Genomic DNA, 26,077 nt, shown 5'->3' on the forward strand with positions numbered 1-26,077 from the left:
AATCTACAACGAGGGATGTAATTTGCTACTTTATTTATAGATAATCCTCATGATACCACAATTACTACGACTCTTCTCACGTTCCTTCGCTCATATTCACTTCATTCAGTTGGGTAATGTGGTTGAAAATTTTTATTGATATCGGTAATATTATTGGTGACAGATTGAAGAGGGGTTGTAAATACTAGAATCTTAAGCTTGGTGAGGAGGAATCAATACTAGGATCATGACTTGATTGAGGATGGATTTTAAGATTTTCTAAGAAATTTAACATTTCAACCATTTCAACTTTATATGCTTCGGTTGACTAAGAGGATAGAGTTTTAAGTACTAGACATGTGGTCAAAAGGTCATATATTCGATTATACGCTGAGCAATCTTTTGATAGCCAACTTTTTGATTTTTTTAAGTACTTTTAATAATTTGAAAATTCATTACAGACATTAAACTTATGATCACATAGCTATTGAAGCCGATTATAACGGATTTTAAAAATTTGAAAATTCATTACAAGCACTTAACTTTTGATCACTAAGTTTTTGAGGATTTTTTGATTTTTGTAACGTATTTTAAAAATTTGAAAAATTCATTATAGGCATTCAACTTATGATCACAACACTTTTGAGGTTAAGGGGGTGTGAATCTGAAATTTCATTATGATAGAGTATGTGGACCCGTAACAAATGAACGTCCCCATATACCAACCCATCAAAATTATATTACAACCCCTCCGTCAATTAAAGCAATAAAGTCGAGCATTAATTTATGTAAATTTTGTTATGATTATCTCATCTTAAATTTTCTTTGTGGTTGATGCCATAAATTTTCATGACCCAAAAGAGACACATTAAAGACAATTTTGAGTAAAATTTATGGCAATTTTAGAATATTGATTCGATGCCAAAATGAATATTAATTAATGATTTAGGGCATGATAATATTTTAGATGAAAATCTTAATTATTATTATTGGCTGTTTAATTTATGAGCAGATGTGAAGTGAATGGCTATTAAATATATTAGTTAAGTTCATATTTGAATTGAGATATTTGGCATATAAATTGGCCGAGAGGCACAAATGAAGAATGCTTGAAGCTTTAAGGAGTTTGAAGCTTTAAGGAGCTTTTAAGGAATCATCACTGAGCTTTTAGGGCTCCATCAAAGCTCTCGTATTGGCACCAAATGGAAGTTGCCACTATTTTGCAGCTGTAAGGATACAACACTCCATTTGACAGCCACGTGGATGCTACATCGAAGCGGCTTCAATTTGATGTTAATAAAAGAGCTTTTGTGAAGCTTTAAAAGCTCCGCCATAGAACTTTCATCATTTGTGTCCATCGGATTAGCTAATTAAGTTAAAATTACAATTTATTATCCAAGAAAATTCAAAATTTTCAAGAACAATCCAGAATATTTTCAAATTTTTCGAATGAAAAATTCTTACAAAATAGCTTAATATTAAAAAAGTTTAGCTATTATGAGATAATTTAAAATTTTTATGAAGAGCTTTTCATTAACACTACCTCAACCCTTTTCACTCTATAAATATTTGAAAAAAATCTTAAAGTATGAGATATAATCTAGAGACACAGTACCTTTTTCTATTAAAAATACATTAAATTAGATTTTTGAGATAATTATTTTCAGACTAAAATGATTTTTGGAATTTTCTTTTTTGAAGTGTGAGTTATTTTTAGTGTGTTTTAAAGAGATTATTTCGTTTAAGATAAATTTTGAGAATTTTAATAAAAAATATGATTTAAAATGCTTAAAAAAATGAGCTTTAAAGTTCAATAAAAGCTTCAAAAAGATTATGAGATTAAGAAAATTTGTGAAAACATTCAAAAATTTCGGAAAAAACTTCATAAAATATTCAAAGTTTTGTAAATCTCCAAACTCCATAATTTTCGAAAAAGCTCCATAATTTTCGAAAAAGCTTCATTATGTTCGAAAAAGCTCTATTATGTTCGAAAAAGCTCCTTTATCCTCGAAAAAGCATTTAATTATTTGATGATGCTTCATTTTTGACAAAAGCTTCATTTTTGAAAAATGTCCATAAATTTTGGGAAGAAAAGCTTCTCAATATTCGAAAAAGCTTCAAATCGAACTAGCATTTGTTCGAAAAAGCTCAGTAATTTTCGAAAAAGCTCTGTAATTTCCGAAAAATCTTCGTAATTTTAGCTCCGTAATAATCCTTCAAAAATGCTTTACAATTTTCGAAAAAGCTTCAATATTTTTGAAAAAAGCTCTTTTTTTGAAAAAGCTTCGTAAAATTAGTTTTGAATAATTTTTTGTTAGTTGTAAATTCAACAATTTGACCCAGAAACTTCCCAACTACCTTATTATCCAACAATGAAACTCCATAAAAAGATCAAAAAACAAAAAAAAAAGTTATTGACTCCACAAAGTTTATAAATAAATTTATTAAAATTTTTTTCCCAACAATGAGCTTCCCTCCCGGCATTCTTCATTGTATATTAACTCAACAATAAAGTACAGACAATAGGAAGGAACAACAAAAAAAAAAGTGAAAAGAAAATCTCGATAAGAACGCTAATAAATTTCTGTATTTTTTTTTGTTCATCTCCTCACCGATTTTCATGAACCTTTTTTGTTAAGGCACAACTCAGCACAAAAGGAAGCAAACTTTAAATAAATTTGTCATTGGATGCAGCAAGTCGAACTTTTTTTTGTTATTCGCAGTCTTTAATTAAAGAAAATAAGGATAATCCAGACTCAATATACAAGTCACGACTAAAATAAGCTTCGACCCTCACGTATTTATTCATTTTGTATCATTTTGCCATAAAAAAAAATTGACACACTTTTTTTCACACTTACTATGCTGAATGGATGACTCAATGTTTATTTCGAAGAGGAAGCGGAACTTTTTTTTATCCGATTTGACACCTTATGCGTTGGAAAATCGATAAAAGTTGAAAGAGCTCGGAAAAGGACCAGCAAATTGTTGATATCTCATTCGTCTTTTTTTAGAGCTATTTATGCTGTATATTGAGAATCTTTTTTTCTGTCCTTTTTCATATCTTAATGTTGGGGACATGATTTTTGAAGAATATGTGAGGATATAATTCGGTTTGTCTGGATATGAGTTCAGATTTTGTATGGAAAAGTCGACTCAATTCCACATATATTCGAGTCAACTTTGAGCTCTGCTCTAGATCGTAGACCTGCAGTGACTTAAAGCATAATTCTGCCAGGAACGGTCGAGGTCTTCATTTCCTGTAATTTACTCTGTTTTTTTCTAAATTGTAGTTTTTGTTGTAACTTAAATATAGTGTTTCCAAGTGAGCGAGGTGACTCGGTGGCGGAATGCTTTCGTACTTCGGTATTAATCATTGTGATACCGACCAAGCGGTCATGAGTTTGAGACTCAGCAGGGGGAAATTTTTCACATGTCCTTTTTCGAATCACATGCAGTGGAAATGTTGCTCACAGCCTTCCATTGCAGTCTAAAGACAATTAGCTGTCAATAGCGTCATCAAACGATTGGTTCTGATCCCACTATTAATAAAAGGCCTACAGAGTTTAGAGGTTTGGTGCACCCTTACTCATTAACCGCGAAGCATTTCCCCTCCCCTCACACATTTTGCTACATACTACGCCCCTGACCCATCACCCCATTTCACATCATCAAATACAAATTTAAAGTCAAATTGCGTTCAAAATGTCCCCAAAAAAAACTAAACATATTTCCTATGTCACCTTCCACAAATCCTCTCACACACACTCACTCAATTTAATATAAATTTATTTATTTTTCTCATCTACACTTTAAGGCCATCCACTTTAACCCAATTTTATTTATTTTGGGCACATAGCTGTAGACAAAGTAAAGCTACGCATTTGATAAAAAATAGAGATGAAATAAATAGAGCCAACAAAGGTAAAGCATGAGATATTGAGGGAGATAAAAGGAGGCATTGAGGTGCTCTTCACTGAACAGGAATTTTTCTTTTCTTCTTTTTTTGTTGTTACTGTGAAGTCTCACTTTGAATATATTATAGCATAGGTATTGTGTGGATGTTCTTTTTTCCTTTGAAATATGCATTGAATGTCTTATGAATGGAGAGAATATGTTTGGCATATTGCATAAGAATGACTGCGTGGTGTGTTGTGCTTGAACTTGAATATTAGGGACTTTTAGGGGAAATTTTGAACGCGATTAAAACTTTAAATTTTCATTTGATGATGTGAAATTTTGAATTTTCAGGGGCGTTATCAATTCTGACCGATGAAATTCAAATTTTAAAAAACCGTTTAAATTCAGAAATTTAAACAGATGAAATTCAAATTTGGAAAAACCGTTAGAATTCAAATCATTCAGTTAAAAACCCTTTAAAATTCAAATTTCCATGAACCGTTAAATTTTCAAAAATATTCTAACCTCAAAACTAAATCAGCCTTAACTTCTTTTATTGCCTTAACCGCACAAACCATCCATCAACCACAAAAATTGTTACCACAAATAAACATCAAATTCACTTTTTCTACCAACATAATAAATTCCTTCCTGTACCTTTTCATCTGTGACTCCTCGTCAAAGCCAAATTAAATATCTTCTTGTTGTTTTTTGTCGGAAGCTGATTATTTCCATCACTTCATTATTTTTTATGAGTTTATTTACTTATGTAAATATTTTATGGAATTTTTTTTATGCCTCTTTTATCTTCTTTTTGCCTTCTCGCGCTGACTCACTGACTGACTGACTGTTGCCGTCTTTCTCGAATTTTCTTCTCTTTTTTTCTTGCTCCCAAAGAAGTCAAAAGCAAAAGATAAACATTGCAAAGAAGATGAAGTGACTTTTTTTGGATGGTTTACTTGCTTGAGATGAGCTTTTTAGAAGTTTATTTTTGGAATCTTAAAGGGTTTCATTTGGCTTTATTTGGACTAATTTAGTGAAAAATTGAATATATTGGTAGATTTTATTTGATTTATGAATGGGAAATTTTAATCTTGAAAAGGATTTTGATGAAGAACTCGAAATTTACTGTAGTGTAGTTTCGAAAATTTTGAAAATTTTGAAACTAATTTCGAAAAATTCGAAACTGAGTTCGAAAAAATTTCAGAAAATTCGAAATTAATTTCGAAGAAGTTTCAGAAAGTTCAAAAAATAATTATGAAGACTATCGAAAAATTCGGAAAAATTAATTGTATTTAAAATTATCTAGAAAATTTTGAAGTTAAATTCGAATAATTCGAAATATTTTGAAAAATTCCAATTTAATTTCGGAAAAAAATTCGAAATTACCTAACGGTTCAGTCTTTTTTTTCAGATGTATTTGATTCGAATTTTGAAAAATTCAGAATTAATTTCGAAAAATTCAGAATTAATTTCGAAAAATTCGGAACTAATTTCGAAAATTTCAAAATTTGAGTATCTAACTAAATAAATCAAGGAGCAGTTTTAAAGAAATTTTCGCGACACAGCATGGTTTATTCCCAAATATCCATCCAAATCTCTAGCCACCCTTCCCATTACCACCCCAATTGTCATAAGATTAAGAAACAATTCAATTATTCGCAATAATCACTCAAAAGACTAATCATCCTACCAACTTCTCCACTACTTATACTTTCATGATCTCTAAATGAGTCAAACAAATAGGAAAAAAGACTAAATAGAAATCTACTAAACCAAAAAGAAAATCCGATTTTAAATGTTATTCTCTAATCCATTCCATTATCGTCTCGACTATTCTATATTTAAAAGAAGAAAAAAAATCATTGTCATCCTCATCAACAATGATTCCAAAGTGAATGTATATTTAAATAGAGAGAAATTTTAACCTTTTTTTCTGTGCTGGCAAAGAAGGAACGAGAGAAATGTCATAGACAGATGAAAAGATGGTATGCAGGAAAAAAGGTAAATGCTAGATATGGGTTCATCTTCTGAATAAACTTGTCTCTCCTCACTTCTTCATGAAGAGTGAACGAAGAACATTTTCCTTGTTTGGTGCAAAGTTTGTTGGGAAGCAGGTGCTTATGCTGATGCACATTATGTCTGTTTGTATTAAGTTTAAATCTTTAATTGAATTTTTTGCGAGTTTTAAAAGGAGAAAATTTTTGAAAAAATTATGACCGTTAATTTTTTCAAATTTTGTTTGACCGTTATTTTTCAAAATTTTTTGACCGTCAAATTTTTTAAATTTTGTTTGACCGTTATTTATTCAAATATATTTATGGGATTAGTTTTCAAATTTGGTTTAAAAAATTAATTTAATAAAATTTAATTTGACCGTTTTGATTTTTAAACATATTTACGTTATTTTTCAAATTTTGTTTGACTGTTATTTTTTAAACAAATTTAGACCATTATATTTGTTATTTAATTATTCAAATATTTTTGACCGTTATTTATTCAAATATTTTTTGACCGTTATTTTTTCAAATTTTATTTTACTGTCATTTCTTCAAATATCTTCAATTTATACCATGCTTATGCGCTTTGCTGCTTCATCATCCTTCAACTTTCCTCAAAATTTTTCTTCTTTTCTTCTCCAAATAATGGAAGAAATAAAGTTGAATTGAAGGAGGTGGAAGGAAGGAAGGATGGAGAAAGATAACAAAATAAAATAAATAAAAGTATAAGGCATAAAGACACTCTGTGTATAGTAAAACTTTTCCATCCACCCTCCCATCCCTTCTCCAACTCGTCTTATTTTAAAGGATAAAGAAAAAAATGTAAAAAAAGTGCACAATTTGAATAGTTTCTTTAGTAAAAAACTATTTAAGTACGAAGATAAATAAAGGAATAAGCAAAAGAAAAGGAAACTTTAAATCGATTTTCTTCTCTCGTTTCAAGCTTAACTATCCCTCCGTCCTGAATAATACAAGTTGAATATCATCAGGAACATCCGATGAATATAAGTTACTAAGAAAATGAAATTAAGGAAAGGAAATTGATGACATAAAAAAAAAAGAAAAAGTTTTACGTCTTCTTAAGCAACTGTTGAATTTAAAATGAACAAAAGGAAGCACAAAAAGGGATGCCCTTTTTCTAGGTTATGCAAAAAGTATATTTTAGGTGTTAAATAATTAAAATTTTAGATTACGACTTATGGGTGGGTGTCGGTAGTTCATTTGTGGGTGTGTGACTGGATTACAGATTTAGGAAAAGTCTAAAAGCATAATGGCAAAAGCTGTCTGAATGCAGGTAGGGTTGGAGATGAACAGATTGAATTGATTCTAATTTAGGACCGAGATCCGACAAGCCTAGTCCAGTCAGAGGTCGAAACCTACTTGAGTATGTTCCAGTTTCGCGATTCTTATAGCTGTGAGTCAAAGTGGCTCGATGGCAGAATGGTTTAGTACTTCAGTACCAAATTACTGTTACATTACCCGACCCTGCGAACATGGGTTCGAGTCTCGACTGCCGAGAAATGTCTGCCTTGTTCTTTTTCGGGTCATATGTAATAGAAACGCGGATACCAGCCTTTATTAGACTATAGACAAAATTGTCATCAAAAGAAGGATTCTGAACTGTAAATCTACTGCAGTGGTGGGCAACTTGTGTGCCGCGGCACTAGTGTATAGCAAAAAAAAAATTGAAAATGCCATAAAGCATGCGTCGTTTGCGATTTCGGTATTACCATCAATGTGTGCAACAAAAAATAGAGCCTTGCTTACCACTGGACTTCTGAGTGCAGAGCTCCACTGAGTGCATAGCTCTACTGAGTGCAGATGTCTACTCAGTGCAGAAGTCTACTGACACACTTTTCCTCGTTAACGAATCATTATCAACTTAAGAACAACATTTAGCCATATAGTCAATGAACCCTAAATAGCTCACTGTCAAGAGCATGACAAGTCAAATTCCATCTAATTGAAGAATGCAAGTTCGATTCCCACTCAAATTCGTCAATCAATTCTTCATCTTAACCAAAATCTCCATCAACATAACCTCCAAAATCCTATCTCCAAAAACTCAATTAAAAGTCGATAACATGTTCAATCCTCCCACAAATCGTCCTCACAAAATTAAAAGCAAAATTTCAAAAATAAATAAATAAAACGTTAAAACCGCATCAACAAAACCAAAATACGAATGTAGTCAAAATGAAGATTGAAGCATTTTAATCAAGTATAAAATTGACTTGCAAGTCATGATAAAAACTTTGACACCTACATGCACACAATCAGAGACAGAAAACATTCAAAACTTTTCAACAATTTACCAAAATAAAAAAGAAAAATATTTCACAGCCAGCCCCCGTTTCCAGCATCAGATCTGCATTGTTCATTTACCTCAACAAATTTACTTTTTTACCCCAAAAAAAAAATGGAAAATTCCACAACGTCATTTAGCTCGTATCCCATTTGAGTGGAGTAGAGCAATACGATATAATCCATAAAGATTACAGATGCTATAGCTATAAACAGCTATGAAGTGAAGAATCTTTATTATAGTACTGCTGTTATAAAATTACACTAATGGTATTGCTTCACTGCCTCAACTATCTGCCATTGTTGTTGCCAAATTATCCATTTTTATTCTACTGTGTCTATCTCCCATTCCCACTATCGCTTGTGAGAAACAAAAACAGGCAGATAATTATGATTGTGAGGGGATGTGGGGTTGGAAGCGCATTTTGATGACTTATTTAGAGACTCAGACCGATGGGCACAATGTGGTGAATCCCATTCAGTTGTCCGCCGTCAGGCATCATACGTCATTGGGTGGTAAGTGCCCTAGCAAGCACGGTATCCTAACGAGCAAGAACGAGCACAATGTGCTCACAGATAGATAGACAGGATAAATAGTCCGGACAGATAGACGGGATAGATATTCCGGACAGAGAGTCCGGATAGATAGTCCGAATATTTAGTCCAGTTAGATAGTCCGAATAGATAGTCCAAATAGATAGTCCGAATAGATAGTCCGGATAGATAGTCCGGATAGATAGACCGGATAGATAGACCGGATAGATAGACCGGATAGATAGTCTGGATAGATAGACCGGATAGATAGACTGGATAGATAGACAGGATAGATAGACAGATAAATATGGCACTTTGTCATATAGTCAAGTAGAACCCGGTAGCTCAGTGGTAAGAGCATGCGACCTTATCCCAAATTGAAGGTCGCGGGTTCGAATCCCACTCGGACTCCATAATTGAGAATCATCCTTTTTCTGTCAGATCAAGAGATAGACAGATGGACAATCATACAGACCAAAGGACAGTCCGACAAAATTCACCCACATCCTCCATTTTCATCCAAAAAAAACAGCTCACAAAAAATAATAAACATGAAATTTTTCACACAGAGCCAACAACAACAACAAAACAATTCTCATTTCAGTAGCAATTTGGGAGCCAAAACCAAGCAATTTCACTTCATATTTGTTTCATTTTCATTTGTTTTCTTCTCTCACAAGTGATAATGAAAATAATTTGCTTGAAAATTTTCTTTTTTTTCTGTTATTTCTGAGCTATATAAAGAACTTGATACTAACTGACTGTGTACATACTCATTTCATTTATATATTTTCTTCCTTTTTTTATATCTTATTATTATTTTGTATAGCTGAGCGATAAGACAACGCGTATTTTTACATTGCCTCATTCCAACACCTTTTGCTTGTACTTCCTTATTTATAATGTACTGCTTTTTGAACTGGCAAAAAGTTCTTGTGGATGTAGAACTTTTTTTTGTTGAGAAAATGAGGTCATGTGGTGATAGTTTGTCTGGGATGAATGACAATTTGGATGTGAAGCTTAAGAAGTTCTTGGATGGACTGTATTTTAGGTCATTTTTGGGAGATTTTAGAAGTAGATTGGCTGTTTTTAGGATCATGGAACTGCCAATAATGTCTAAGTGAGTCTATAGCACTATAGAAGCATGTTAAGTAGATCAAACTGGGATTTGAACTTGTTCCAAACCATAAAAACTGAAAAATCCGTAAATTAGTCATTAAGATGCTAGCCTGAATGGCACACAGCATTGATACGAAGAAGCATATGACTTAGGTCATCATGGGTCTGCCCTGATGCCGAATATTACAGAAACCAGCTCCAAACCAGTGTCACGACGACCGAATGTTGAATTTTCGACATTTACCTGCAAAATCAGTGTTTCTCAGTGTGCCTCAATACGCCTTGATGGTTACCCACGACCACCTTGATTTGTCTTGGCACATAGCTTCGACAACACAGCTGCATACCACTTATTTAGGTTAGTACTAACTGCCTACGACACAGAAAGCCTCCCAAACAAACTGAAACCCCATATACAGTAACACTAAGATCATCCCCAAACTTGACAGCACCAAAATCACATGAAAAAACTTTCACTAAATCCTCAAAACTTCCCCAAACATCTGCACTCTAATCTCCAACAAATCTATAAGCTCACCAAACTTTCTCATTTTTTTTATTCAAGCTTGCAAATAAAGTTGTATTTAATGGGGTGGATGTCAAGGGGTGGTGACTTATTGTTATTATGATAATGATTATGATAATGAGTATAGAATGGAATGCTGTTGGCTGAGAGATCAGCTCTACAAGCCGATGCGGAAAAAAGAGTGTATGATAATGAAGTGCTAAAGAATTTCTTTATGAGATTAAATGGAATTCCTTTTTTTGTTTGCTGGATGGAGATCTAATTTGTGTGTTTTGTTGTTGATTATTATTGTAATGATGATGATGTGAAAGAATGAGGGATGGAATTGATGTGGTGAGTGCCATGTGCGCATTTTTGGTTATATGGAATTGATGCAACCTTTCAGAAGCTGTTTACAAGACTCAAGGATCAAAATTGAGAATAACGTACGAGAAATATTTGAAAATTAAGTAAAAAACGGTCAAGATTTTTTTTGAAAAATAACGGCCATAAAATATTCAAACCTAACGCATGAGAAATATTTAAAATTTAACAATCAAAACTTTTTTGAATAATTTTTTTTTTTTTTTTTTTGATTAATAACGGCCACAAAATATTCAAACGAAATGAATAAGAAATATTTGGAAATTTAACAGTTAAAAGATTTTCGAAAAATGACGACCTAAAAATATTTGAAATTGAATATTTGAAAATTAAACGGTCAATTTTTGTTTTTGAAAAATAACGACCAAAAAATATTTGAATTTAACTAATTCAAATTCAACTCTCACTGAACCTGATTACTCTAAACAAATTCGCATAAGTGCTCCAAACGCACACAACAAGCTCTAATAATCCAAATAAACACTACTAAAAATAGAATTTTTTTAATTCAATATCATGTGTGCGGTGTGAATGAGTCCGAAATATATACATAGCTCTCGTGTTTATTAATCTAATCAAAAAATTTCAGCATAACAAAAATAAATTTTAGTTTCGCACTCGCCGTTCCAGTTAAAGCATCAAAAATGCCATCATTTACGCGACCAAGTGATCTTCCATTTCCAATAATTTATCACAAATTCAAGGCAAAGGACCTTGACAGTGATGAGATTATTGAGTATCAAATTCAGGATTTACTTGAAGAAGACTACGAGAAGGCAGTGGAACTAATGACAAGTGATTATTCACCAGAAGAGAGTTTCAGTCGATGTCGAGGAATTCCTGACGATCCAGACGCAATTGCGGAAGTGCAGCAAATTTGGCATTTAATTCTGCAAGCTAAAATATCTGTTGGATGTTACAAAAGTAATGGAAGTGGGGAGCTAATTGGTGTAAATATTCTGCTTGTCTATGATAAGAATGATGAGCCAGTGGATCTGAATCGAGTGAGTATGAGTTAGAGCAGTGGTGGACAACCTGTGTGTCACGACACATTTGAGTAAAAAACAATGAACCGTATGCTGTGTACTGTTTCAGTTTTGCAGCACTGCCATAAATTAGAACAGTTGTGCACAACCTGTGTGTCGCGACACGCTAGAGTGAAATGCAATGAACAGCATGCTGTGTGTGGTTAAAGTCGAGGCAACCATCCAAAGTATGTCGCGAAACAAAAAAGGTTGCGCAACACTAGCATACATTAAAGCAGTGGTGGACAATCTTAGTGTCACGACACACAAAAATCGGATGTCGTGTGTGGTTTCGTTCGAGTGCAAACAACCAATGTGTGCCACAATGTTACCTGTGTTCCACGCAACCTGTGCCACGTGGCTCACATGTTGCATCGCATCACACCATGCTGGTACCCTCAACCGAAACCGTCCACGTCATACAGTTCATGCCATTTCCAAAACAAGACACTAATGTCACGCGACCCACAGGTTGTCCACAACTGAATTAAACCCAATTAAATTCAATTTATTTAAATTTTTCCTTATTTACAGTTCAAAACTCAGCACTTCCGCGATCTTCTAACTCTACTAAAAACTATTGAAGGCAACTACGACGTCTATGCCAAATACAACACAGACAAATATTTGTCAGATTTCGGACTAGTCACAAAGAAGAGTTACCGACACCGAGGAATTGGAACTGAATTTTTAAAAGCTCGAGTTCCAATCCTTAAAGCATTAAAGGTTGACGTTACTTCAACAGTATTTACAGTCATCGGATCCCAAAAGGCTGCTGTTAAGGCAAATTATGAAGAGGTTGTGTCTGTAAAATGGACAGACATTGCTGACGACTTTCCACAATTTGATTTTACGAAAGCTGATACTGAATATTGCAAAATTCTTGATATGAAGCTTGATAATGAAAATTAATTTAAAAAAATTGCATGACTTGATATCTAATCGAATAAAATAAAATAAAATACTCGAAAAAATCAAACTTTATCATAAATTTGATAAGGACTTTTATTAAGGCTTAAAGATCAAATGTCCAAAAATTTGGACAATCTTAAAAATCAGAGCAACGCTTATTTAGTGACGTGAGTACTGTACGAATTGTTTTCATAGCGACAAGAGTCCATATCAGCGTATATGCCGCGGCACACTAGTCGGCAAAAGTAACTATATCGATAAGGTTTATCGAGGCACATGAAAAGGCTGCCAAAATTCCGGTTTTGTCGATTAACCGTCCACCTAACACATGTTGTCTTCTCTACTCGTTGCCAATTTCCGCCAATTGTAAATGTTAAAGAATTGGGAAACATATGGCATAGGAGCTGTCGAAAATCCTTCGTTGGACCAATTTGACTCTAGTCTGACATGAGACTTTTTCGAATCTGGTCTTGTGCTAGAGTCACGCTGATCTGAGACCGGATTTTCGATCATTTCTACTTCGGACAGAATTCTGATATGCTGCCTAATCCCCGACCACAGAAGCCATACTCTTAAACGATTCTTAATACTCAAGATTCCACTTTGCTCAGATATCACAGCATCTTGAATTTTTAATGTGTGCAGGGCATTTACACACTTTATTAATTTAACAATAAAATTTGAGTGTGAGCAAACATACATACATAGATACATATGCATCAACTGCATATGTGTAAGAATATTAATTGATTTGATAGTATTGATCACAGTTGTAATGATAAGTAAGTATGTAAGAGAGTATACGTGTCATTACACACAATCTGGTCATTCCCAACTAAATTGTTTTTATTTGTACAGTTAAACTCCGACTGAACAAGTGAAAAATAACTTAAATCAAGAATTTTTGAATTAAAAATCAGATTAATTCCAAAATGGAAAGATTTACACGACCAAGTGACCTTCCATTCCCAACAATTTACCATAAATTTAGTGCAAAAGATAAAGACAATGATGAGATTGTTGAGTACCGAATTCAAGACTTATTAGAGGAAGATTATAGCAAAGGAATTGACATGATGGCTTCTGAGTACTGTCCAGAGGAAAGTTTCAATAAATGTCGTGGTGTAACCGACTGTCCAGAAGCAATTACTGAAAAACTGCTGTTTTGGCGATCAATAATGAACATGAAGCTATCTGTTGGATGTTACAAAGGCGATGAACTTGTTGGAATTTGTCTGTTTAATGTTCATGTTAAAAATGAGAAGGAGGCTAAATTTGAGGTGAGATTTAAGTCATAAAATCAATAAAATTCTCTAAAATTCCACAATTATTTCCAAAACAGATCAAGACTGAACACAACCGTGACATCTTATCAATTGTCCAATACTTTAAAAATCTACATGATGTCTACACAAAATACAACACAGACAAATATTTAACAGACTTTGGAATGACAACAAAGAAGAACTATCGTCATAGGGGAATTGCTGTAGAAATGCTTAAAGCGCGTGCAAACATTCTTAAAGCTTTTAAAATGAACGTCACGTCAACAATTTTCACTGTAATTGGATCACAAAAAGCAGCAGTTAAGGCAAATTATGAAGAGATTTTGTCTGTTAAATGGACTGATATAGCTGAATTGTTTCCTAATTTTGACTTTTCGAAGGCTGATTGTGAATATTGTAAGATTTTTGATATGAAAATTGAGAATGATTCTTAAGATAATGATTTTAAAAAATTTGAAAAAATAACGGTCAATAAATTTTTGAAAAAATCAGAAAATATTTGAAAAAATCAAAGAATTTTGAAAAATACCGATCAAAAATTATTTAAATTAGTTATTTGACTTGATTGATGAAATGACATCAATGGCCTAAATGGTAGAACGTTGGCCTTACGTTCCTAAGATCCTGGGTTCAATCCCAAGACATTACTAAATTTCGAAGTACTTTTTCAATTTCACCGCTCTAGTTACGTAGCTGGGTTTGTTTGTTGGGTGCTGTTTTGAGGTCATTGGCACATTATGTGTCTCAACTGCTTGGTACCCTAACAGGCAGAGTATGCTTCCATGATACAGCATCAAAAAAGCGGACACTTTGCCTGTTAGGGGTATACAAGAGATAAACTAGCATGGAGATGATTTTCTTTACAAAATCTTACGAATTGTAACTGGATACATTGCAGGGTACATCAGGTCTAATGATGGACCCAATGTGTCCTTCCAATGTGCAGCGCTCGCAAGTGTTTCGGATCCTAATGAACTGTGGGTCTAAAGGGTGTGGTTCAATAGATTATTAATCGCAGAGCCTCCAGCTCAAAAGCTAATAAGGACTGGACATTCCTCAGCACCTCCACCCTTAAGTCCATCTAAATCACCCATAATTCTGTCAATTATCTTCCTCAAAAAATCCAAAATTTCACCCAAAAATAAATGAACATTTCTTAATTTTCTCATCTTCTCTTTATCTGCATCCATACCCTCCCCTATCCACCCAATAATTCAATCTTAATTATCAAATCCATTGTGCTGATTAGGATGAAACATTAGGTGATATAATAGAAACAGATTGAAGCTCTATTAAAAAGCTATAAGTATCCTCTACATTGCATTATTCTTATACATAATTTTTGGCATCAACAGCAAAAGTTTCCCTCGTTTCACCTTTTTTTCTTTTCGGGGATTGCTTCATACTTCATTACCGCCCTCATTTCTCAAAAAGCAGCACAAAAAAAAACTTCTAATTTTCATTTTCTTATTTACGAAGATTTTCATTTCAGTGATAATCAAAAATAATAACAGAACATTAACACACAAGGAGTATGAGAATGAGAACGATGTAGATGGAGGAAATGGTTTGCTGAAATAAGCATCTTGAAAGGAAGTTGTATAGAAATGGAAATAGTTACCGTCTGAGAATATAACCATAAAAGCTAAAAACAATGCTCTGCTATTGTTGAAACTGAGATGGTAAGAGAATGAGAAACAATGAACTGCTACATAAAGCTCATTTAAGCTAATAATTTTTGATCCTTATTGAGCACAGTATACATTTAGAACGTACTGATGTTGGGGAGGCATGAGATGAAGAAGGAAAGAAAAAAAAACCTTTTTTTTTGTAGTACTTTTCTGGGCTTTGAATGTTGTCGTCATATTTCAAACAACTTTTTTTTGTGAAAAATTTTAGGTTATGTGTTTATTTTGGCTGGTTTACTGAATGTTACTGCTCATAGAGGATTAAAAGTATTTAAAAGAGACTTTTGCTATGCTTTTTGATTGTTATGAAACTTAAAATCGGATTTTGAATGTCGTTGTTTGGTAGAAAATCGGAAAATACTTTTTCAAGTGGGAGAAAAACACGTGGTTGAGAGAAAATCTTTCATAATTAACTTTTTGTCAATTGTAGAAGATTAAAAGTTTGACAAACTTGTCTGTGCCATGTTTTCGTACAATATTCAGGTATTAAAGTGATAGTTTAAGTCGAATTTTCAAGAAAAAATGCAGAAAACTTTTCGAAGTGAGGAAAAACACGTGGTTTTTAAAATTCAAATTTTAATAAGCTGTTGATGCAAGAGTTTGTGTTTTTTGTACTTCTGCTGGATAATTTTGAAGTTTTTGATTATTTTGAATATAAAAGTTGCAAAATTTGAAATTAGAAAATCCGTTAAAAATCGAAATTCAAACTTTTAACAAATTTAAGCTTCAAAAACATCCAAAACCTTAAACTTCCACATAAAATCAATTTATTTATAAGAACTGCGCATCAGTTATCAACATTTATACCTCCTAATGCTCATTTGCTTCCTCAAACCCCCAAAAAAAGTTTTCATTATTCTGTGCTTCTTGTTAATAACCATCCCACTCCTTTTCTTGCCGCCTCCATAAATGGAAAAAGTTTTGAGACAGAATTTTTATTTCCGTACTTTATTTATCATCAAAAAAGAACAAAATCCTCCACCACAAAACTGCCATTGAAAAAAGGGGTTCGAATGAAAAGTAATTTTTATTTTTATGTGCTTTATTTAAAGGCTTACAATAAAAATTTAATCAATTTATCGTCCTTACAAGTGCTGATTTTGTGGGAATTGAACATAATAAAATATTTCTATTTTATTGCTAGTTGATGGAGTTTTGTGGATAACTGACTTGGTAGAATTAAATTATTATAATTAAAAAAATTTATAAAGCTTCGTTTTGTTTTTACTTTAAATTCAATTTTGTTGTAGAAATATAATCTTTATTATAAAGTTTTGATTTTAAAAATGTGACTGGAATATAATTGAAAATTTTTCTTGATTAAAGGAAAATAATTATAAAGAATTGCAGTTGATGCAGACAAGGTCGATGAAATGATAATTAAGTTTCTGATTGCAGCAATCTTGAAAGTGAAAATGTGTTTATTTGTATTTATGATAATCAAAAATTGAGGTTTTCGACTTGGGATTTTTTGAGAATTATTATTGCTTAAAAAGAATCAAAAAACCTTAATTTTTCTCAATTTTTAAAAATCTTTGAATATTTGAATTATTAACTGTTAACGGTAAATTTGAAATTGTTAAAATTTAGAAGTAAAAAATTAATTCTTTACATTTTAAAAAAAAATTTGACATTTTTAAAGGTTTAAATAAATTTGAATTTTTAATGTTTTTAAAAGTTGAATTTTTAACGGTTACAAAAAATTTGAATTCTTAAGGGTTGCAAATTTAAATTTTTGAATTTTTTAACAGTTATAAAAATATTGAATTCAAACAGTTTTAAAATTTGAATTGAAATAATTTTATATTTAGAATTGAAATAATTTTAAAATACATTTCAAAAAAATCAAATTTTCAAATATAAATCTCATTTCATTAAACAAAGCATGGCTAACCTCTCATTTTTATATAGAATAAAAAGCTCCATAAATAATCAAAAATTTATAATAAATTAATGAACTCATCACAACCACAGCTAAAAAGCCGCAAAATTTCACTCTCATCTAAAAATGTTTTTTGGTTTTAAAATTCAACTAAAATGTATCGAAAATTATTGATTAATTATTAAAATAAAATTAACCACATCACTACTATTGTAGCGAGACGGATGAGGTGGGGTTATTGCGGATGAATAGAATTGAAAATTAAAGCATCAGTGGAGCGGCAGAGCTTTACAAATTATACAGACGAGGATATACTCAAGGGTACAATTCCCATCATAAGCTCATTTTTATCGCATAAAATATTGAGCGGGAATTTTCAATGAAAATTCAAAACAATGGAAAAAGCTCATCATTTGTTGTTAAAGATTTTAATAAACTCAATTTTTACGTGTTTTTATTTAATCCGGTTTTGTTTCTTATTCACGATTATGTCGTAATATATACCAAGCAAGTATCTGACATGAGATACCCGAGCACCATCAAAATTTTCAAATAAAGGAAAAGAAAGTTCATAAACATCAACCGCATTATATATCGCATCATGTGTATATTTTTTGGTGCAGTTTCTTTTGGATGTTTTAATCCTTTCGATATAATTTAATTTACATGCAACAGATTTATGCAATGTTCTGCTGTGCTTGGGATGTTTTGATATTTTTTTACTTGTTTTGAGCATTTTGAGTTTTGAACTTTTTGAAAATATTTGAGCTTTTTAAGAATAATCGAGATTTTTAACAAATTTTTATTTTGAGGCAAACCTAAAATTTTTTGACAAATTTAAGTTTTTTGACTAACTCAAGTATTTCGACAAAATAAGAGCTTATGTTAAGTTGATCAACTTAAGCTTTTTGGCAAAATTATAGCTTTTTAACAAAATTAAACTTTTTGACGAACTAAAGCATTCTAACAAAATTAGAGATTTTGGGCAAAATTAGAACTTTTTGACAAACTCAAACTTTTTGCCAAATTTAAGCTTTTTGACAAACTTAATCGTTTTGACAAAAGTAGAGCTTTTTGACAAAATAATGCATTTTGATAAAATTAAAGCTTTTTTTGACAAACTTAAGAATTTTAATACAATTAGAGCTTTTTGACACACTAGACAATTGATGAACTTATAGTTTTATGACTAACCTAAGCTATTTAAGAAACTTAAGCTTTTTGTCAAAGTTAAACTTAAGCATTCTCAAAAAATTTAATTTTTGTAAATTTTAGAGATTTTAGTATTAGAGTTTTGTAAAATTTGAAATGTTGAAAGAGTTATGACCTTGTGACACATGAAAGCTTTTTAAAAAATATTTGAACATTTTTACAATTTTGAGCGTTCTATCAACTTCTAGCAATATTTAGCTTTTTTGAGCTATTTGAAAAAATTGAGCTTTTCCATAAATTTAAGCTTTTTTGAAAACTGTTTAATTTTGTAAGCTAAAGAATTGTAATTATGGCAATTTAAATCACTTTCCCCAAATATTCAGACAATCATAGCTTAAATGAGCTTTTAACAAATAAACAAGCCTTTAAAATCATTAAAAATTCGTTCTAATCCCTCAACAACCAAATCAACATCACTTGTTCCTCATCACAACCATGACACAGACATGTATGGTAGCTTAATATACAACAGTAGCAGCAGCAACAAAAAAATAATAAAATATATTGCAGACTAGTCTATAATATGAAACATAGACTGAAAGAGTTTATTAGTATTTCATTATAGCATATTTGCTGAAATAAAAAAAAATGAGCTTTTTTTTATGTGACTATACACATAAAATTGCCGCTGTTGCAACATTCGGGGTAGGTTCTGTATCCGCATATTATGCATTTTGAAATTCATTAAATTTTAATTGAGATGAGTCTTAAAAATTTAATGGCAAAAGCAAAAAACACAAATATTCGGTTAATGTTATTTCGAAAAACAGGAAAAGCTTTCGAATGCTGATAGTGCTTTTGGTTGTGTTTTTATTGCGATTTTTCTTTTTTCTTTTTTTTTTGTTATTTTAAATTAAACAAGGAGAACAAAAAACATATTTTATTTTATTCTCGTGACACAATTTGGCATTAAAACAATTTTTTTTTTTATTTTTTTTTTGTAAAGCGATTTTCAGATGAAAAAATTGTTGATGAAATATTTAAAACTATTTTTGATGAAAATAGAGCTTTATGGTGATGAATTTTTCATGCTTCATTGGCTTCTCGCAAATGAATAGACTTGAATTGAGTAAGAGGATTTCATTGAGAGTTGTAAATAAAATTTTATAATTTTTACTTTATTTTGTTGCAATGTAAGTTGTGAAATATTTTTAAATTAATGAAGTAGTTATTTTTGGATGACGTTATAGGCTTTATTAAGCTTTAGTTTAATATTTTAAAGGTTTTAACGATTTTTGACTTTTTTAAATTGAAATAATCTTTTTAAAGTGCGATTTTGAGAACTAAAATTAAAGACTTATTTTTTAAATTGTAATCAAATTTGAAAATGAAAGTTTTACAAATGAAAAATTAAAAATTTTTTAATTTGAAATTTAATTCTTGCTTCTAAACTTGAAGCAAATTTTCACATATTTTAGAGCTACTATTAAAAAATTTTTAATTTTAAGTTTTTAAAAAAATAATTTAATTTTTTAAAGTTTTGAATTTTAACTAAAAAATTAAGATTTTGGAATTTTTTTAAATTTTTGAATTTAAAAGATAAAATTTAAACTTTGTAATTTTCTTAAAGCTAATAAAATCCAATTTTTAAATACTTCAAAGTTTTAAAGACTTTATAATTAAAATAGATTTGTTAGAAAATGTCATTTTCAACATCTTTTAAAAATAAAGAAACTTTCTTTATCACCAAACAAGAACTTCACATTGAACCACAAGAAAATGTGGTACATAGTGATGGTGTAAGGTTGTGACAACTTGAATTTCATTCAAAACTTTAATTAATTAACAAGCAAGTTTTAATTTTAATAAAAAAAAAATTTTTCTTTTTTTTCCTCATTAAAAATAATAAAATAGAATGAAAAAAAAAAAACTTGTTGTTTGTTAGTTGAATCCTTACAAGGTTTTATACCGTAAAGTTTATGAGTGTTAAACAGAAGTTTTGTAATTGAAAGAATGGGGAAAAAAATAAAGTCGGTGGTTTAAGCAAGTTTGTAGAAAAAACTGAAGTTTCATAGAAATGGGAATTTAAATTTTTGTTTGTTTAAAAACTAAAATTTCTCGAGGGATTTTCAAGCTTTTTATCGATTTATTTACATCCAAGTTGCATAATTCGATTGGAAAAGTCAATAATTAAATTCAGGATTCAACTCTTTAGAATGTTGTGTTTTTATACTTTAACATTTTAAAATTTTAAAAATTCAAAACTTAAAAAATCTAAAAAAATTTAATTTTTTTAAAATAAATAAAAATTAAATAAAAATTGAAACAATTTTAGATAATTGATTGAATTTTTTAACTTTTTATAAACTTAAGAATTTTAAATTAATTTAAAAATTTGAAGTTGAACAATTTTTATTTTTTTTTTAACATTTTAATCTTTTCATTATCAAATTTTTTTTATAATTTTAAATTTTGAAGTTTTTGAACTTTAAAGAAAATAAAGTTTAAAATTTAATTCAATAGTTTTTAACTTGTAAAAATTCAAAATTTGACGATTTTGTATGAAAATTTAAATTTTTTTAACTTTTAAAATTTTGAATTTTTAAAAATTCTAAGAAATTGTCAAAATTCAAAAATTTGATTTTTTAACGTTAAATTTTGAATTTTTCAATTTTCATTTTAAGAATTTTTAAGTTTTTTGAATGTCTATTGAATAAGATACTTATTTACCTACAATAATTGTGAGTAAACAACCAACCCTTTCCAATAATAACTAGAAGAATTTCACTCAATCAAATCTTTCTCTATGGCAATAAATACTATGAATAAGCATCAAAGTTCAATAGAAATAAACATTAAGTCATTCATGAATAGCTGAATCAATTCAAAATCTCATCTCTAATTCATTAAATGAAAAATCTGATTCCCCCTACCTCCACGTAAGTTATTTATTCAATGATTGCGAAAAAAAAAAAAAGTTCTTTGAATTTTTTATGACACAGATGTCAATGCCATCAAATCATGTTTCGCAACAGTAAACTTAGTGAGTGAGAAAAACAACCATAAAGAAAATCTTCACTTTGTTGACTTGTTAAGGCAAACAAGTCAATGAAAGCTAGATGAAAATGTCGAGTGAAAAAGAAAAGTATCCAAGTCGTGCAGAATAAATCAAGACATACTCATCACCACGTGTCTCATCCCATAAACATGTTAATTTAATGTCAACAAGAAGAGCGCGTCTGTCGCTGTGGATTTGGGGAACTTTATTAAGAGTTTTATTAGGTTTGAGTAGATCCATAAAAACTGGTAAAAGTATAACTTCAAATTCAAAATTTTTGAGAAAATCCAAAATTCAAATCTAAGCGTTAAAAATTTAAATTTTTTAAAACCTTTAAAATTCAAATTTTCGAAAAAACAAAAACATTAAATTTAAATTTTTTTCAAATTCATAAATTCCAAAACTGTTAAAATTCAAAAATTTCTTAACAGTTAAAATTTAAAATTTTTAAATCTCTAAGTTCAAAAATTTCAAACTCTCTAAATTCAAAAATATCAAAATCGTTAAAATATAAACATTTCAAAATCTTTTAACTTCAAAAATTTTAAAACTGATGAAAAACAAAACCTTTAAATTTCTAAAATTCACAAATTTCAAAATCGGAAAATTCGAAAATTTTAAAAACCTGAAAATTCAAAAATTTCAAAATCGGAAAATTCAAAAATTTCAAAATTGGAAAATTCGAAAATTTTCAAAATCGGAAAATTCAAAAATTTCAAAATTGGAAAACTTAAAAATTTCAAAATCGGAAAATCCAAAAGTTTTCAAAATCGGAAAATTCAAAAATTTCAAAATTGGAAAATTTCAAAATCGGAAAATTCAAAAATTTCAAAATTGAAAAATTCATAAATTTCAAAATCTTAAAATTCAAAAATTTCGAAATTGGGAAATTCGAAAATTTCAAAAATTTCAATTTTGGAAAATTCAAAAATTCAAAACCGTTAAAATTCAAAAATTTCAAAACCGCTATAATTTAAAAATTTTAAATTTTTTAAAATTCAAAATTTTTACATCTGTTAAGCCAGGACATTACATGACGTCTGTCTCGACGCATATTTACTCAACAAGTAACCTAAACCTTCCAACCATAATAAAACGATGGATAATTTCCCATAAGCTTCAAGGCTAATAAAAATATTTTCCCTGTTAATAAACCATCCCCAAAAAAACACAAAAAATTTTCATTACCTCAAACCCATCATTGACGATAATTCTCACCTCAATGTTAGCAATATTCCTCTAGAGGAAGCCTCGTATGAGCGTCAAAAGCAAAGTTGATATTTTTTTGGATAATTTAGAGCTTTTTATTAAGATGATTATCATATCAGAGAATTACAATGAAAATCCTCTCCGTAACTAATCTTCTTGTAATGCCATGATGATATAATTCTGATTTATTCCATTTTATTATACAAGAATAAAGACATAAGAAACGGAAAAGTGCGATGAAGAATACCCGAAAAAAATTTATATATATAAATTAGGGGTGGATTTAATTTTGTCGCTCGTCTTTTTTTCATCCATTTTCTTAATTCTACAAGCTCTTAAATTCATGATGATGAGCACCGAACGTAACGATAGTCTGTGACAGAAGGCTGTTTATACTCTTGTATATATACACAAGAATCTTCATAAAATAAGTTGATTGTGGAGTGGGGGAAGGGGAGGATGGAGAAACATGTTGAATGAGATGTAGAAGAGATGAATGGAATAAAAGAAACATTTAGCAGTAAAGCGGTTCTCTATGAGACAAGTAGATTTTAATGCCTTTATTGAGATTTTTTTTATTTTATGATGAATAAAAAGAATAATCCTCGAGAATTTCTTTTTCTTGTGTGCCTTCACGTGGTGCTGAATTGGATTATTTATATACACAAATGGAGATATATAAGTAGCCTGGGTGGATTCAGGAGAAGATTCAGAATTTTTTGAGAAGATCGCTCATATTGAAATCATGACTCCCATAACCCCTTGACTCTCCTAATCCCTTGATTCTTCTAACTTCTTGATTCCCTTAATCAACTAACTCTCCTAAACCCTTGACTCCCATGAGCCCTTGACTTCCCTAATCCCATGACTTCCTTAAACCCTTGACTCTTCTTACCCCTTGACATCTCTAGCCCTCTGTCTCCATTAACCCATTGACTCCTGTAACCCCCTAACTCTCCTAACCATCAGTCTCCTCTAAACCCTTGACTTCCTTAAACCCCTGACTCCCTTAAACTCTTGACTTCCCTTGACACTTGACACCCCTAAACCCTTTACTTCCCCAATCCCTTGACTCCTCTAATCCTCTGACTCCTTGACTCTCCTAACCCTTTAAATTCCCTAACCATAACGCTCTGACTTCCCTAACCCCCTGATTACTCTTACCTCCTGACGGCCCTAATTCCCAGACTCCCTGACATTCTTAACTTCAGAGCTTACCCCACCACTTGAATGCCTTCCCCTGACTACACCCCTGACAACTCCATTGAGAATTTATATCCGATCACTTTAACTGTAAATAGGACACGAATTAAATAATATTGAGGAATGAAAATTTATGGATTTTTAATGCAATAGATAAATTGCATGTGATAATGACCTGATATGATAATTTTTTTTTGGCACGTCATGAATTGTTTATGAGAAATTTTCGATTTTATTTTGTTTTTGGATGATGTTGGGAATTGTTAATTGGATGTCTGTCAAAAAATAACGTTAAGTGAGTAGAGAGGGTCAGTTACTTATGATGTAATGCACTTGGTGGGGAGAGGGTTTTTGTCCGTCAGTCTGTCCGTCAGTCTGTCCGTCAGTCTGTCCGTCAGTCTGTCCGTTAGTCTGTCCGTCAGTCTGTCTGTTAGTCTGTCCGTCACCCACCCTACTAGTCAATCAGCTTATCCTAATTCTATTAGCTCTCTGCCCATCACACATCTGTCCTCAATTATCATATCAATTACGCTCAAAACTTATCTCCAAATTCTATCCATAAATGCAACTCCAACCCAATTACCCAAAAAACATTCCCAAAAAAACAAAAGCTCCAAAAAGTCAATTTATTTCCATAACTACGTGACATACCATATCAAGTTGCAAAAATAAGGTCAAGTGACATCAGATAAAAATGTATTTCGCAGTACACAAAATGCATACGATGAACACACATTGAATCTTTATCTATGATGATGATGATGATGATTGCTTCCTCTACGAGCTATTTTCCGAGAAGAGACAACACTCAGGTTGTTTGTAAGTCCCTTTTGTAAATTTATTGAAATTTCCGTTACGAAGTAGATCTTTATTACATCTTTTACAATGTTGATCTACTTATGGCAACACTTATGGCAGGATGTTTGCGGAAATAAAATGATTTGCTTGAAAGAGACCTAATGTATGAGGTTAGTTTTGTGGACATTGATGTGATTGAAGCTTTTTTTAGGTGGTTTTATGGTTAGGTAAGCTTTGGATGATTTAATGAAGTAATTGGAAGTGGTTGGATGTTGATTGATGGAGCAAGTGAATCTCCATTCACTCGTGATGACTAGAAAAGGATGGACAGACTGACGGACAGACTGACGGACAGACTGACGGACATACTGATGGTCAGACTGACGGACAGACTGACGGACAGACTGACGGACAGACTGACGGACAGACTGACGGACAGACTGACGGACAGACTGACGGACAGACTGACGGACAGACTGACGGACAGACTGACGGACAGACTGACGGACAGACTGACGGACAGACTGACGGACAGACTGACGGACAGACTGACGGACAGACTGACGGACAGACTGACGGACAGACTGACGGACAGACTGACGGACAGACTGACGGACAGACTGACGGACAGACTGACGGACAGACTGACGGACAGACTGACGGACAGACTGACGGACAGACTGACGGACAGACTGACGGACAGACTGACGGACAGACTGACGGACAGACTGACGGACAGACTGACGGACAGACTGACGGACAGACTGACGGACAGACTGACGGACAGACTGACGGACAGACTGACGGACAGACTGACGGACAGACTGACGGACAGACTGACGGACAGACTGACGGACAGACTGACGGACAGACTGACGGACAGACTGACGGACAGACTGACGGACAGACTGACGGACAGACTGACGGACAGACTGACGGACAGACTGACGGACAGACTGACGGACAGACTGACGGACAGACTGACGGACAGACTGACGGACAGACTGACGGACAGACTGACGGACAGACTGACGGACAGACTGACGGACAGACTGACGGACAGACTGACGGACAGACTGACGGACAGACTGACGGACAGACTGACGGACAGACTGACGGACAGACTGACGGACAGACTG

At 31.8% G+C, this 26,077-nt stretch overlaps 3 protein-coding genes across 4 annotated transcripts in view; 2 read left to right on the forward strand and 1 right to left on the reverse strand.

The window, feature by feature from the left end:
- LOC139098689 (chondroadherin-like) overlaps positions 1 to 26,077 on the reverse strand; it is a 57,948-nt gene that overhangs the window by 9,294 nt on the left and 22,577 nt on the right. The window lies entirely within an intron of this gene.
- On the forward strand, positions 11,328 to 12,741 carry LOC139098668 (uncharacterized). The gene is made up of 2 exons (XM_070650925.1): positions 11,328 to 11,729; positions 12,285 to 12,741. The coding sequence occupies exons 1-2, from the start codon at positions 11,370 to 11,372 to the stop codon at positions 12,660 to 12,662; spliced, it is 738 nt and encodes a 245-aa protein (XP_070507026.1). The 5' UTR covers positions 11,328 to 11,369; the 3' UTR covers positions 12,663 to 12,741.
- LOC139098695 (uncharacterized) lies at positions 13,549 to 14,395 on the forward strand. The gene is made up of 2 exons (XM_070650959.1): positions 13,549 to 13,942; positions 14,005 to 14,395. The coding sequence occupies exons 1-2, from the start codon at positions 13,595 to 13,597 to the stop codon at positions 14,380 to 14,382; spliced, it is 726 nt and encodes a 241-aa protein (XP_070507060.1). The 5' UTR covers positions 13,549 to 13,594; the 3' UTR covers positions 14,383 to 14,395.

The sequence above is a fragment of the Chironomus tepperi genome, unplaced genomic scaffold (assembly GCF_022539635.2).
Source record: "Chironomus tepperi strain 1889 unplaced genomic scaffold, CSIRO-AGI_Ctep_v1 contig_450, whole genome shotgun sequence".
NCBI lineage: Eukaryota > Metazoa > Arthropoda > Insecta > Diptera > Chironomidae > Chironomus > Chironomus tepperi.

Coding starts and splice junctions, on each gene's coding strand:
- LOC139098695 (XM_070650959.1), top strand. CDS start 13,595: ATGGAAAGATTTACACGACCAAGTGACCTTCCATTCCCAACAATTTAC. Junction 13,943..14,004: donor AGAAGGAGGCTAAATTTGAG/GTGAGATTTAAG, acceptor TTTCCAAAACAG/ATCAAGACTGAACACAACCG.
- LOC139098668 (XM_070650925.1), top strand. CDS start 11,370: ATGCCATCATTTACGCGACCAAGTGATCTTCCATTTCCAATAATTTAT. Junction 11,730..12,284: donor AGCCAGTGGATCTGAATCGA/GTGAGTATGAGT, acceptor CCTTATTTACAG/TTCAAAACTCAGCACTTCCG.